This window comes from Suricata suricatta, chromosome 9, assembly GCF_006229205.1.
Source record: "Suricata suricatta isolate VVHF042 chromosome 9, meerkat_22Aug2017_6uvM2_HiC, whole genome shotgun sequence".
NCBI classification, from domain to species: Eukaryota; Metazoa; Chordata; class Mammalia; order Carnivora; family Herpestidae; genus Suricata; species Suricata suricatta.
Genome location: NC_043708.1, coordinates 32,581,646 through 32,598,135, shown reverse-complemented (window position 1 = coordinate 32,598,135; position 16,490 = coordinate 32,581,646). Strand labels below are relative to the sequence as shown.

General features: G+C 33.3%; 1 protein-coding gene across 3 annotated transcripts in view; it reads left to right on the top strand.

Moving 5' to 3' along the window:
- The window catches only part of MPP5 (membrane palmitoylated protein 5), an 82,069-nt gene that overhangs the window by 39,795 nt on the left and 25,784 nt on the right, over positions 1-16,490 (top strand). For all 3 annotated transcript variants that reach the window (XM_029951391.1, XM_029951389.1, XM_029951390.1), the window contains 4 exons: positions 5,922-6,130; positions 13,038-13,115; positions 14,159-14,305; positions 15,432-15,593. In XM_029951391.1, coding sequence (XP_029807251.1) covers positions 5,922-6,130; positions 13,038-13,115; positions 14,159-14,305; positions 15,432-15,593 — 596 coding nt within the window. The remainder of the gene's footprint in view (positions 1-5,921; positions 6,131-13,037; positions 13,116-14,158; positions 14,306-15,431; positions 15,594-16,490) is intronic.

Below are 16,490 nucleotides of genomic sequence, written 5' to 3'. Positions count from 1 at the left end.
TTTGTTTTTTTAATTCTAGTTAGTTAACATACAGTGTAGTAATGGTTTCAGGAGTGGAATGCAGTGATTCATCATTTACATATAACTCCCAGTGATCATCCCAACAAGTACCCTCCTTAAGGCCCATCGCCCATTTAGCCCACCCCCCCCTCCCCCCCATCCACCTCCCCTCCAGCAACCTTCAGTTTGTTTGGTGTATTTAAGAGTCTCTCATGATTTTCCTCCCTAAAATTTAACTCTTATATGAAATAGAAGCCATCAGAAAAATCCTCTAACTTTCTAGTCCATGAAATTAATTCGTGGATCTCAACTGGTAAATTTTCATTTTATTCATTAAAATAACAAATTTATTAAGATACTTATATACCATAAAATTCACTCTTTTAAACTATGTAATTATGAGTTTTTAGTATATGCACAAGACCGTGTAACCATCACCACTGTATAATTTCAGAGTGTTTTTATAATCCCAAAAAGAAACTGTACACATTAGCCATCACTCCCTATTCTTTTCCCAACAGCCTTAATCTGCTTCCTGTCTATAGATTTGTTTATTCTGGACATTTCCTATAACTGAGTCATATAATATGTGGTCTTTTATAACTGGCTTATTTTTACAAAGCATAATATTTTCAGTATTCTCAATACTTCATTTTTATGGCTGAGTAATATTCCATTGTACAGCTATATGCCACATCTTGTTTATCCATTCATCTGATGATTTGCGTTGTTTCCACCTTTAATTCTTTTGACTGTACACCTTGGAGTGGAATTGCTGGGTTATATGGTAATTCTGTGTTTTAGTTATTGAGGAACTGCCTTAACTTCCACAGTATCTGCACTGTTTTCCATTCTCACCAGCAACATGTTGAGGCTTCCAGTTTAGCTATGTATTTGTTTCTGTTTGTATTGTATGTCTTAATTTTAGCCATCCTATCAGTAAATTTTTAAAGAACTAAAATAAAATAGAAAATATTGAAATATATTGCATGTAAGTATACGCTAGGTTGAAATCGGATATATACGCTTTTTAATGGATTACCAGCAAACGTTTGAGAAATACTTAGTCAAACCCACTCATTTTATAGAAAGGCCCATAGACTTCAGGCAGGTTGCTGGTATCATATAGTACAGCTAGTAAGTCATCTAGCAGTAACTGGGACCCACATATTCTTACCCAGATCTGGGGCTTCAGTGAGTTTTTCATTGTCTTACCATATTTAGGGGTAAAATTTTTGCTGTGCTCCCTTAACTGCCTTTGGCCTATATACTTAACTGGTATTTGTTTTTAATTTGTAACCCAATTTGTTAATGAATACTGTTGAGGATCTTTCATGAGCTTCTGATTATTTAAAAAATTAATTGACTGGGGCTCTTGGGGGTCTTTGTCAGTTAAGTGTGAACTTCAGCTCAGATTATAAACTCACTGCTTGTGGGTTCGAGCCCCGTGTCTTTGGGCTCTGTGCTGACAGTTCGGAGCCTGGAGTCTGCTTTGGATTCTGTGTCTCCTTCCCTGCTTTCTCTCTCTCAATAAATAAACATGAAAAAAATTATTTTGACTTGGTCCACTGACAACCAAAATTCAAAGATATGAATATATTTTCTTAAATTTGGAAGGAAAAAAGAAGTCTGCCTCTATTTAAGCACAAATTTCCTGAATAAATGTTCTTATTTTGATTCAGCAATAGATACACTGGAGCAGATACAGTTTTCTCATACTCAGAAATATTAAGGTCTTCATCTGAATATTCAGTCACTACAGTTTAGGAGAAAAGAGTTTCAGAAAAAAAGTCAAAAAGTTGGTTGAAATCTAGAAATTTTTTAAGATAGATTAAAAGAATCTGTATTATTTAAGCAAGGACATATAAGAATCTTATTGCTAGAATAGATCTCTTTGAAACTGTGTTTCATGTGGGGTAAATGATAGCATAAGTAAAAATAAGCAAAGCTAATCCAGGGTAGATGGTTATCACCATTACCTCGAAGTTCTCCAGAGATGGAGATTCCTTAGCTTCCTTGGGTAATTTTATTGTTTACCCTTAAAGTCAAAAGATTCTCCTGTATGGCTGCCTAGAGTCTTGGGTGTTTAAAGATAGAATTTCAGATAGACCAACTCTTGGTTATTGCTTTCTTTGCCTGTTTTAAATCTTCCTTCTTTTACATTTTAGGCTACTAGGAGAGGGTTGAGGGGAAAGGAGAGGGTTTCAGGGGATGAATTTGTGGATTTATGTGTATGTTTTTATTTATCTGATTAATTGTATTCCAATGCCAAATGTAAGTAATTTTTCTTTTAGATAATGTGTCCTCTCCTAACATAAATAATTGCTTTAAGTGTTACAAGAAACATTAGAGAACATGATAGGAACGTAAAAACAATTTCTGTTGAACATCAAGTGAGAAGAAATGGATCTAACTGTGGGACAAAGAATTTAAACTAGATATAAAGAACTTTGTTGTAGGGAAGCTGTAGCAGACTAGAATTGTCATCAAAGCCAGATTTCCTATACCTGCCTTTGCCTTCTCCTGGGCAGTATCCCCCTTTCTGCCTTCCCTCTATCTGGCCTTATTGTGGGTCTCTCTCTGCTGCAGTATTCCCTTCTTTGTCCACTCCCCACTCTGCACCTTTGTTATTCTTTCTCGCTAGCCCTGTGATTCTCCATTTGTCTATTTTTCTGTCCATGTGGCTCTTTCTCCCTGTGTTTTTCCTTTGTCTGTCTCTCTATGGGAGTAGGAAATGGAGACTCTGTTCTCTGGATTCTGTCTTCTTTATCCTCTTTGAGAATTACAGAAGAGGGTACATATTTGACAGAAATGATTTAGTTGCATCCAATTCGATTTTTTAAATTCCTTCTGGAATTGTACAGAATGTTGAAAAATGTAGATGGCTTTTTATTTGCTGTAAGTAAACAGATAACTTCCATCAGACAATGGAACATTTATTTAATTGAATAGAAAATTAACTGTTCTTGAATGATATGTAATTGTAAAGTGCTTTTAAAGATGTATAAGAAAAAAGTCTTTTTAACCTACAGTTAAGTATTCTGACCTTTGAAATTAAGAATTTTTATATGAGACTTAAAATGTGAATGAGAATATGTATCAAAGAATCCCTGAGTTGATGTTACCAACAATGATTTTTCATTAGACATCATCTTTAAAATCAAAGAAAAGACACTTTGTCAAAATTCCATTGAGAATTTTCTAGTAAAGGACTGAGTAAAGACCATGAACCCATTTCATTTAATATGAATATTTTAAGACTAAAGCTGTAGGTATTTGTGCTTTTTATGTGATTTTAAAAACATACAGGACAGAGGCAGCAGCATTTTTAATGTCTTTTAAATTGATAAACTTGTAAAAAAAAAAAAACAACAACCCACCAATTTCATCATTAGGTTTTCATAACTTACTATTTTCTCTTAAATATTCATTTTTTCAACTGTGTGTAGTTTAGTCCCTATTATCTTTCAGTATACGTATATTTAATGAAATTTTTTAAACTCCCTGTCTGCTAATTTAAGATGTTCTACTTGTTCATTAAACATTTTTAATGGAAACATTTGGATCTTAAGGATAAGAATACTTTGAGCAGCTTTCCTGCATAATATAAAGGTAGCATTTGTAGGGCATCTAAAACACATGCATTATATGTATGAACATGCACAAAAAGTTAACTAGAGGAAATTCCTTCTAAAGATGCATGGTAAGATAGCTAGAACGTATAAGGACCTCTAAATACTGACGTGTGTGCATTACATGCCATTGTATTGGGCAAAAAGGCATCTCAGGACAGTTTTTCCAAAGCAGATAAGCAACATAATCAAGCCCTAGAACCTTCAGCTTAAGTCATGATCTCATGACTCATGGTTTCAAGCCCCACATCAGGCTCTGTGCTGGCAGCTCAAAGCCTAGATCCTGTTTTGGATTCTATGTCTCCCTCTCTCTCTGACCCTCCCCTTCTCTCTCTCTCTCCCTCAAAAATAAATGCACACTAAAAAAAAAAAGATGCCATCTCAGCTTATAGTTAAATTGTAGCTGTTTATCAAGGTTTATTTAGCTCTGGGTCACAGCTTCTTAGGCTATTTGATTGGCAGGTCTCCAGTTTTATCCCCCCATTATTTGCTGCATTTTAAATTACTAAAGAGCATATCTGTATATTTTACTAGGACTAAACCTGTTTTGATTTGGGGGGAAAAGATAATCTAAAGAAACAGCTGAACTATTTGAACCTATGAGAAACCTTAACTGTTTAAGTAGTAGGTTATAAGATACGTATAAGAAGCAGTAGCTTTTCTGCACACCTTACATGAAGAAAACTAACAAAAAAGACTTAAACTGAGAGAGTTTTCCCCATGTGATTAAGTATGAGACAGGTAGTATCCACTACAAGTTTTTCCCAGACTCATATACAGATTTAGTTTAAGTCAGAATCTCAATAGGATTTTTCTTTTTAGAGAAATTTAAGACACTGGAAAGTACTATGAAAAATGATTCTGTAACTCATTTTAAATGGTTAAGACATTTTTTAAAAAGTAGTGAGCAAGTACTTATATCAGTATGAGGAAAGACTATAATAAGATATTGTGGTTCTGATAGACCAATGGACTAGAAACAGACCATTATATGTAAGAATTTGGTGGTATCATAAATCAGTAGAACAGGAAGGATTATTCAGTAAATGGTATTAGAATAATTGTTAACCACTTGGAAAAAAAGAAATAAAGTTAAAATTTCCCCTCAAATTTCTACCAAGTAAATTGCACATAGATCAAAGTTAATTATAAAGTAGAAGCCAAGAAAAATGTAGGCAGATATTTAATGACCTAGAAGGAGTTTATAAGTATAGAAACAGTGAAAGAAATTTTCTATGGTAAAGGCTATCATACATACAGGTAACAAATGAAAAAATTAACAAACAAATGTGACATAGTGTTTACAAACACATGCGTACATATACCTGTTAGCAGGGAAGAGACAAGTTGAGGTTCTTAACCATTTTGGGATAACCCTCTCCCAGAAAAATATATGTGCTTCATATGCACACTAACAAGCATGTGCATACATACACATACCCACAACTTACAATATAATTTTAGGAGACTTACATGTTCACAAGAGTTTTATTTTTTTATGGACCGCAAAGAAGTGCCTGGTAAATATAACTAAACCTCACCCTAACCATTTAATAAATTGATTTTATAGAATTGTAATGTTGAATATGGGGGAAAATATTACTAATGGGATGTAAATTAAATTAGTAAAACTTCCCTGGAAAGCTATTTGGTTTTTAAAATGTCAGAATCTCATTTAAAAATTCTATTTCTAGGAGTTATTTTAAGAAAACATCAGAATCTCAACATTTTTATTCAGCAATCGTTATGTACTGAAATGCTTATTATGTATAGTAGCAAAAAATTGGAGGGAAGTAACCCTAATGCTCAACTTTAGTACAATGATAACTTAAATTATGGTTTAGTCATGTACCAGAGTATTATGGAGCAATTATGTATAATGTTTTTTAAGACTATTTGGTGATGTAGGAAAAGAATTAAAATGGACTGTTAAATGAAAAAAAGGAAATGCTCTAAGATGTTAAAGTTTCTAGATAATGGGACTATTGGTGGTTTTAAATTTCTTTATTCTTATCTGTATTCCTATTCATTTATTTCTGGAGTATGTATTAGTTTTATACTTAACACTTCTGAAAAAATATTCTGCTTTGTCATATAATTTTTAGTTTTGCTTTAAAATGATAGTGAACTAAGAAATATATGCTAGGAGATTTTTTTTTTGAGAACTCTGTTTTTTGTTTTTTTGGGTGTTTTTTTGAGAAATTGTTATTGGTTCAAGAAAGTTTATCGTAAAACATGTTGAATTAAAACAAACAATTAATTTTTGGATACCTTTTCTTCTCCTACTAGAAGTGGAAGACTTATTTTCTTCACTTAAACATATCCAACATACATTGGTAGATTCTCAGAGCCAGGAGGATATCTCACTGCTTTTACAACTTGTACAAAATAAAGATTTCCAGAATGCATTTAAGATACACAACGCTGTCACAGTACACATGAATAAGGCCAGTCCTCCTTTTCCTCTTATCTCCAATGCACAAGATCTTGCACAAGAGGTATGTATTCTGAACATCTGCTTGACAAGCTAATTGTTAGTGATAGTAAGGCATGTTATTGGAAAATACTGATGTGACTGTAAGCCTTGTTTGAATTAATTACTACTGATCACATGTTAATAATTGTGTTAGGAAAAATTTGCTAAATGCATTTTATCCTGAAAAAAATACATACTTAGTTCAGAGTCAGAGCTCTGTTTTCATGAAAAGAAGTGCTAGTTTTATATATAAAATTATGTTTACATAGAGAAATATTTGTTACCAAAGGGAAGTGCTTTAGTATTTTTATAAATATATAGTGTTATTTTAAGCGTTGCATTATAAACTGAGATGAGTACTGATGAGATAAAATTCTGTGATAATCAGATGTCATAAATATATAACTTGTAAAATTTGTTGCTTGTAGATAATTTTGAAGTTTTTCCTCTTTGAAAACTCTGTAGAAGTTCCAAAATAATTGATTTTTTAATGTACAGTGAGACATTCTCTTGTTAACATGATGACTTTGAAGTTCTGGTTTCTACTGTTTGTTGATATTGATGTTCAGTGTTAATGGATTCTGCAAACATCTTTTAAACTGAAGGTTTTACAGGCACCTGGGTGGCTCAGTCAGTTAAGTATCTGACTCAGTTTCAGCTCAGGTCATGATCCTGGGGTTGTGTGATCTAGCTCATATTTCTCTCCCTCTCAAAACAAAATAATAAATTGAAGGTTTTAAAAAGATATGTCATCTCTTGTTTTTTGGGGGTAGAATTCTGTTATTATAGGATTTTAAGTTATTTTGACTAATAATTCTGGAAGCCCATCAAGTAAATCTGTTTGATTGAACCCAGCCAGACACTAGACAGAAAATGGGTTCTGGGGAAGAGTAGTACTTTCACAGCTACAGGGCTATGAAATACGTTAGGAGGCATTTTTTTCAGATGAGCACAGAATGTATTTTCTTTAGGTGCATACAGTGGACAAATGATCCAATATGCAAGGGTGGCTGAGAGAAGTCTATTATTACGCCGGATAGGAGAGTGTGACCTAAGTCCTGTTCCTAGAGAGGAAATTTTCTGTCTACTCGCATTTTAAAGAGCTAATTGAAACCCATTCTTTATGCTCATCTTTCATTATTGAACTTAAGTATGCAAAATTTTTGATTAAAAATTTATCACTGCAGTTTTACTTATTATAGTTTAAATGGTTTTTCTGAAAACTACTTTCCTTGTAGGTCAAAATAACCGACATTACTTTGATTTTATTTACTCACAAATACAGCATAACTTTTATTGTGTAGGTTTGAGAGGGAGTGCAAGATAAATAATTATAATCATCCTTTTCTCTATCTTATTGGGCATATGTTTTGTTGAATGGAACAGTGGGTGGGAAAGAGAATGAAAAAAGCAGGAGAGAACAGAATTGCTCCAGTTAAAGTGACAGAGACAACAGAAAGGGTGAAAAGAAAAAGGAATAAAAGAGGCATACATAGCTTAAAAAGTTTTAGGAGTTGAGTGGCAAAGAACTAGAAATGGCTTAAAGAGTAAATGCTTTGGGAGAGAAAGGGTTGAAAGGACTTTAAAAAATTAGTTGGAAAGTTAGTTTTAGGATAGTTAATATGTTTATACATGATTCACAGTTCTAAAAGTTCCATAGAAAGGAGACTTTCTGAATGTTTGCTTTCACATCCTTACAGTATCTTCAGTAATGGTCGTGAATTGTGCTGCTTCGGTGGTGGCAATATATGTGGGTGATAGTTATCTTGGGCTGAGACTGTTCTTAAAATGAGTACAAACTGACGAACCTAGTCAGGGTCACAGTGTGTGTGGTTGTGCTGCATTATGAATAACTTCCCTGTAGCTGTGCATGCCCAGCTCTGTGGCAGCTCTAACTTAGAGTGCATAACATTAAAAAAAAAATAAAGTATATGCTCAGAGCTCATCAAAGAAAAGTATTAACTCTGTTAACAGAATTCTTAAAGTTAAATGGAGCATTCATTGCCTTTATTTTGCTGGAGAAATATTAGCAATCACCTGATTCAACCCTTCTGTTCTATATTTCTGAATATTGATAGGTGAGGTTTTGTGAATGGCGTAAGACTAATAACTAGGCTGCTCATATGTATGCCTAATGCTTGCTTTTTAGCATTCATAATTCCAGCTATTTTAATATGCAGTATTTAAAAGAAGAGGTTACTTCATGTTTTAGTTGTATCACTTTTAAATGAAAAGCAAGTAAAAAAACTCAAGGAATATATTGGAAGAATGTCTTAAAATATTAGCAAGTGTTCTGTTTTTATAGCTCTTTAAAATTGTATTTTTAGTTTTTTTGTGTCAGTTAAACATTAAATATTATGTAATAGATAGTAAAACTTTTATGTATTGAGATCAAGATTAAATCTTTGAAAATCTAGGATATGTATTAATAACCTCAAAACAAGTTTTTTGTCATTAAAGAGCTTTTATCAAGAAAAGGTTGAAAACTTGGGGTTCATTTAATGAACTTTTGCTTAGTCCAGTAAAAATGCAAGCCAACAGACTAGGAAATAGCATTTATTATTTGATTGAGATCTATACATGTGTATACATATATAAATATATATATGACAAAAACTTGAATCCAAAAGAACTCTGACAAATTAATGAGAAAAAGATTTTTTTTTAAATAGGCAAAGGATTTGAACAGACACAGAAAGAAAAAATCCAGATGGTCAGTAAGTATGAAAAGGTGTTTAGATCATTCCTAACAGAGCACTACAAATTAAAACAAAATGAGATACCACTACATAGACACCAGAACAACTTTAGAAAAACAACAACAACTGGCAATATCAGATGTTTGTGAACTTCTCATACATTCTGGTAGAGTATAAATTGGGACTACCACTTTGGAAAATGTTTGGCAGTATCTGCTAAGCTTAACGAACCTGTATATTATGACCCAGCAACTCTACTTCTGATTATGTACCTGAGAAAAATGAAAACATATCCACACAAAGGTTTAGGTATAAATATTGTTTCAGATAATACCTGGAATCAACCCAGATGTCCATTGGCCAGTTAAAGTTGAGTTAGGCTAACACTGAGGAAGAACAGTGAATAAATTACAATCCAGTGAGAAGTACCATGCCGGCAGTATGAGTAAGCTACCAAAAGCATGCAATAGATCTTCCTGATTCAAGGGGCAACGATGAGAGGAAGGAAGAAATATAGAAGAAAATGTAATTTGCTGAATCTTAAAGGGCGATTGGGAATTTACCAAGAAGTCCAAGAAAGAGGAAAAGCCATTCCATTGGCAAAGGGTACAAAGATCATAGTGACTGAGAAAGTCTAGCAAAATTGTTCAACAATGAGTAAAGGGTAGGAGATAGTCTTAAAGTTGGAGTCCAGATCCTGAAGGCCAGATAACCCATATTAGTAAATTTAACGTATTCTGGATCCATGTTGGTAAAAATTTTTAAATAATTAACTTACACAAATAGATGAAAGGAGAAAACCATATGATCAATTTGATGATGCAGAAAAGATACCTGAAAAAAATTCAGGACCTTTCCCTTGGTTGTGAAAATTCTTACAAAGCCAGGTACATTTTGTTAACTTGATAAAAAATAACAATAATATCAAATCAATAGGGAGCATCTTGCCTAATAGTGAAATTCCTCCTACATTGCTTTTTAAGCCTGGAACAAAACAATCTACAGACTCCTCTCTAGCGGTAATATTTTTCTGCAGTTTCTAGCTACTGCAGTGAAAAAGTAAAAATATAATAGTATATATAATAATGAAGTAAACGTTGTGGGAGAACAGGAAAACTGAATTTGTTTCTAATTTGAATAAGTTGAATTAGTTACTTTCAGAAGAAAAAGACCTTGGTTTGTTTGATACTCAACATGACGCTTATTAAAATATGGATACAGTTTGTACACATGCAAACATCATATTCAAACATGCATGTGAGAGACACTGGAAGAAATAAATTATTAACAAGGTTATCTTTAGGTGGTAGTAGATAGTAATTTTCTTCTTTTGATATTTATGTGTTTCCCAATTTTAATATGAAAAACTCTCTGTAAAGAAAAGTAAGTTGTGTGAGGTCAACAATAGAGGCATAAAGTATGGAGGCTATTGTAATTGTCCAGCTGTAAGAATTTGAGTAGCAGTTGAACATGAAGTGAAGAAATATTTAAATAGAAAATTAATAGGACATATTGTCTCTCTATGGAGAATAAAGGTAAAGGAGACATCAAGGAAGACTTCCTGCCTTCTCTTTTATTGAATTTGTCAAACATTGAATGCTGTTTGCTAGGCATTCTGTGAATAGCCAAACAAAGCTGAAAATGTTGAGTTCCATCTATAATGAGCTCAGTCTAGTCCTGTCGACAATTTTAAATCAGGTTCATTCAGACTTAAGAGTACATGTTATCTAAGCAAATTCAGGTAGCTGGGACAGCTAGCATCATAGGGACCACTGACAGTCATCATAGGGAGACCATCTGATGCATGCGGGGAGGAAGCAGTTTGGAGCTGGACCAAAAAGTTAAGGCATGAGGAATGCCAGGTGATAGAGCTAGAAAAGGCAGAAATTAGATGACGTTAAGAGTAACGCTCAGGAGCTTAGACATGATCCTGTAAGTGACCTCCAACAAAAACTAAAACGTTTATATTTCTGTTTTAGAATTGAGAAAGATATTTGATGACATAGACAAATATTTTTATAATTAATATCAAGTAAAATGCTGTTGTAAAATTATATAAATAGCATGATCTCATTTTGGTAAAAGTGTAAAGGAGATACAGATTTTCCCATAGTTTTGGAGTTATGGGCATATTTTTTTTGGTAACCAACTTAATTGAGCTATAATTTACATGTGCTTAAAATGGGTACATTTCTTGTATAGTTCAATATGCTTTGACACATTATATACACCTGAGTAATTTTTCACCAGAGTCAGGATATAGAAGCATCCAAGACTCCACTACGCTCCCTCATTGCCCTCCCCAAGCCCTAGGCCTTCACTGATCAGTTTTGTTTTTAATTACCAGTTTGCCTTTTCTGGACATTTCATATAAATGGAATAAGATAGTGTGTAGTCTTTTGTGTCTGACTTCTTTTTCATATTCATTCATGTTTTGCATTTATCAGTATTTGTAACCTCTTGCTGAGTAGTAGTATCCCATTGTATGAATATCCCACAATTTAGTTAACCAGTTACCTGTTGAAATTTGAGTTGTTTCCTGTTTATCATTCAGCAGATGTGTAATGGTATCATCTCAGTTTAGTTTGCATTTCCATATTTTGGGCATTTTTTATAGGCTAGTTCCCTATCTTCTGTAAAATAGTTCGTCAGATTTTTTTCCCCACTTAAAAAATCAGATTTTTGGTCTTAATTCTAAGAATTTTTTTAAGTTTATTTATTTTTGAGAGAAAGAACACGAGCAGAGGAGGGGCAGAGAGAGGAGAGAAAGAGAATCTTAAGCAGGCTGCGCACTGTCAGTCCAGAGCCCGTCACGGAGCTTGATCCTGTGAACCATGAGATCATGACCTGAGCCAAAATCAGGAGTCAATTGCTTAACTGACTGAGCCACACAGGAACCCTAGGAATTGGATTATTTAAAAGGAAGGAACCATAGATTTAAATTAGAGATATTTTTGAAGAGTACAAGAAAATAGAGAACCCTTTGCCAAATTACATGAAGAAAAAAAAAATACCAGTAACAGAGATTAAAAGTTATACAATACAGTACAGCTTTATGGCATTAAATGTCAAAGGGCTACGAAGTGGATGGTTTTTCTAAGGAAATATAAATTGCCAAAGGGATTTAAGATAACCCCAAAAGTAGACAAGTAACTATCAATAAAATACAGATAAAATAAATCAGAAGTCTACCCTTAAGAAATCACCATGCTCAGGTGATTTTATGTACACACGGTCTCAAAATATTAAGAAACATATTTCTTGTGTTAAACGTTTTTAACACTCACGTATAGACTATTTCCCACCTCAGTGTACTAGAATAAAACCAGGTAGTAGTTTTGTAAACTAGTATACATGACTGCATTCAACAAGTAGACACCAAATTTAGGAACATTAATATAGAAATCTTAAGATATGAAAAACTCACATCTAGAAATGTATTCAAGTAGTAATTTATTAGTAAAACCTTGGATTGCGAGTAACTTGTTCTGAGTGTCCTGCAAGACGAGTAAACATTTCTAATAAATCTTAACTTGATAAACGAACGATCTCTTGCAATATGAGTAATACATGATGCCCGACGTCACATGATCACAACTTAGCCAGTGGTTCTTCATATTTGCTTTGATACAAGTGCTTTGGATTACAAGTAGGTGTCCTGAGTGAGTTGTGCTTGCAAACCAAGGATGCCTAGGTACTGTGCTAAGCAGTTTATATGGATTATCTCAAACTTTGAATGGCCATTCTACAGATAAGGAAATAAAGGCTAAAAGAAACTCATCATAATCAAGTGGAATTTTTCCTAAGAATGCAAGAACTGCTCCACCTGGAGACTTTTTTAATGTAATTACCTGTACCTGTGGTATTGTAGTTGCTCCATTACTCTCATGTAAGTTTATCTTGTTAGTCTGTAACTCTTTAAAGTGTCATCTCTGATTTAAAATGTATTTATAAAAACATATGATTCTAAAACTGCAAGTAACTGTTAAGATAGGTTTTCTTTCCTTATGTAATCATTTTTAGTCTATTTTATATGTTGAGATAAACTTTAAAGAAGCAAATAGTTCATTCACAATCATAAATACCAAAATTTTTAGTGTATTTTTTAAATAAAAATCATTGTTAACAATGATAGCAAGATTGAAAACTCTGAGAAGAAAACATTTCTTTTTCTCTCTTATGATTCTTTGTATTGCTTTCCTTTCTTATAAGTAGTTTTTTGTTTCTTAGGTACAAACTGTTTTGAAGCCAATCCACCAGAAGGAAGGACAAGAATTAACTGCTTTGCTAAATGCTCCACATATTCAGGTAGAAGATGAACAGAATAATATATATGTGATTTTTCTAACATTCAAAATCTCTTTGAATCAAAGTCTCTTAGGGCTAGAAGAGACTTCAGACATTATCTCTTCAGCCTATTTTGTTTACACCTCCCACTGCAAAATAATTACTGTGTTGGAATATATGTATAATTAATTTATTTTATTTATTTACTTAATTATTTTTCAGATTATATATTTTTATATTTAAAATTAACCACATTAGGTTTGAAACAACTTTGTATTTTTTGCAAAAATTCTTCATTTGGGGGTCCCCTGGGTGACTCATTCAGTTAAGCATGTGGCTTCTGATTTTATCTCAGGTCTTGATCTCATGGTTTATGATTTTGAGCCCCATGTCAGGCTCTGCACTGACAGCATGGAGCCTACTTGGGATTCTTTCTCTCTTCTTCCTTCTCTGCCCCTCCTCTGCTTATGCTTTCTCAAAAAAATAAACATTTCAAAAAAATTTTCCCCCTTTTTCATTCTATTTTTTATAAATTTTAATTATCTATGGTGTTGGGCCATTAAATTGATTTTGTTTCACGAAGTTTTATAAGCATTTTATTTTTTTATTTTTTAATGTTTATTCTGAGAGTGAGAGAACATGGGAGGGGCAGAGAGAAAGAGGAAGACAGAATCTGAAGCAGGCTACAGGCTTTGAGCTGTCAGTACAGAGCCTGCTGTGGGACTTAAACTCATGAACTGCGAGATCATGACCTGAGTTGAAGTCAGACACTTAACTGACTGAGCCACCCAGGTGCCCCTAAAGCTTAATAAGCACTTTAGACTTTGATAACCCATCCCAGAGTTACCCGGTTATACTTAACACATCTTTATTATTAGCTATAAAAGATACAGGGTTGCATGTGTACTTCAGTTAGAAACTTTGGAAACACATCTGAATAAATAATTAGAGCACCTCTTTTAAAGGTTTAAATTAGAATATTAATCAACATGATTTGGTTAGAAATCTCTCTACAGAAATAAATAATACTGCTACTTTAAATGCTGTGGATTTCTTTGAAACAGGCACTTTTATTGGCCCATGATAAGGTCGCTGAGCAGGAAATGCAGCTAGAGCCCCTTTCAGATGAAAAAGTTTATGAAAGCATTGGCCAGTATGGAAGAGAAACTGTAAAAATAGTTCGTATTGAAAAGGCTCGAGATATTCCACTGGTAAGATACTCCACATCTTTGATCTAAGATCCTTTCTACACAGAAATCTTCTATATGGTAGATAGTTGAAGACCCTTTCACTTTTCTGGTAGTTTTTCTTTTTTGAGGTTGATTTGCTAGAGTCCTTTTATGTTCTTGCCCATATTCCTTATTCTGTTGAGAAAAATTTGTTTATGTTTTCTTACCTATGATTTGATGAAAATAATAGCTTGTAAAATAATTGTTGAGAACAAAGAAGGGACAAGTTATCTACTTCATTATTCTCCCAGCTTTTATAAAAACAATAATTAGAAATTCTGATCTTTTCATTCCATTAAATCTGTTGAAATACAGTTACTTGTATCCTCCACATATACTTAGAAGCATGTATTCCTTAATGGTAATATTTGTTTTTTAATGTTTTATTTGTTTTTTAATATTTTCATATGTAAAACATTTTTTTCAATTTCTTTTCTAAATCTGCTATCATTGTCTCAATTTTCTTTTATTTTCAGAGAAATAGTCTTGAATTCTGATGTCTCAAATTACATCTTGAATAGTGTGATACATAAGTTAGGGAGTGTATCTTTTAAGCTTTTAATCCATATTTCATATTTCCATTTTTTTGAGCATATATATTTCAGTTGTGCTTTCAACTTACTAATAAATGCTAAGGTTTAATACATATAAATGTGAATTTGTTGCAGCTATAATACATATTTGAATAATAAAGCAGATTATTATTCATCCCTTAATCATATTTTGAATTTTTAAAAAAGAACTTTTATAGTTATAAGTCATGTTCACTAATTACATCTAAATATAGTATAACCATTTGAATAGTATCCAGCATCTAGAGAACAAATTTGATTATAGGTCTTCACGTTGTTTTTAAGTACAGTTTTCTTATTGTATACTTCAAAAGTCTGTTTAATTTTAATGAATACATAGTGTGTCTAAAGCAGAAAATGTAAGGAAAATGATGAACTTTCAAAGCTAATTACCATGGTTACTCTAGTTGGTGGAAGTTAAGTTTTTTTTTTTTAAGATAACTAAGGACTAGTATTGTTGAATGGAAAAAAAATTTTTAATGAAATGTTTAACAAAAAAGTGCATTTTTATTTCAAAATTACATACTGCCTTTTAGGGTGCTACAGTTCGTAATGAAATGGATTCTGTCATCATTAGTCGAATAGTAAAAGGAGGTGCTGCAGAGAAAAGTGGTTTATTACATGAAGGAGATGAAGTTCTGGAGATTAATGGCATTGAAATTCGAGGGAAAGATGTCAATGAGGTTTTTGACTTGTTGGTAAGTTGATACAGAAGAATAACTGTTAGGTGGGGCAAGTGTCAGACTTCAGCTCTGGTCATGATCTCACAGTATATGAGCCTGAGCCCCACGTCGGGCTCTGTGCTGACGGCTCAGGGCCTGGCGCCTGCTTCAGATTCTGTGTCTCCCTCTCTCTCTCTGCTCCTCCCCCTCTCATGCTTTCTGTATGTCTCTCAAAAATAAATGTTAAAAAATAAAAAAATAATTAAATGAAAAGAGGGGCACCTGGGTGGCTCAGTCGGTTAAGCGGCCAACTTCAGCTCAGGTCATGATCTCACAGTTTGTGGGTTCAAGCCCCATGTCAGGCTCTGTGCTGACGGCTCAGAGCCTGGAGCCTGCTTCTGATTCTGTGTCTCCCTCTCTCTCTGACCCTCCCCTGCTCACACTCTGTGTCTCTCTCACTCAAAAATAAACATTAAAAAAAAATTTTTTTTAATAAAATAAAAAGAACTGCTAGGTTCCTAAAAGGTGTTTTCTTGTTATTAGACTTCAAAATACAATATTTTAGGAGCGCCTGGGTGGCTCAGCCAGTTAAGTGTCTGGCTTTGGACTCAGGTCATGATCTCACGGTTCATGGGTTCGGGCTCTGTGCTGACAGCTAGCTCAGAGCCTGGAGCCTGCTTCAAATTCTTTCTCTCTCTCTCTGACCCTCCCCTGCTTGCAGTAGCTCTCAAAAAATAAATTTAAAAAAACATTAAAAAAAAAAAATAAAAACAAAATACAATATTTTAAAAATAATTATTAAGAACACCTAGATAATTTCTAGCTAAATTTTCACATGATATAATTATTTCTATAATTTTTATTAGTAGAGTTTCATTTTGGGGCGGTCACCACTGGTTTTTTTTTTTATTTTGAGCTTTATTACTACTATAT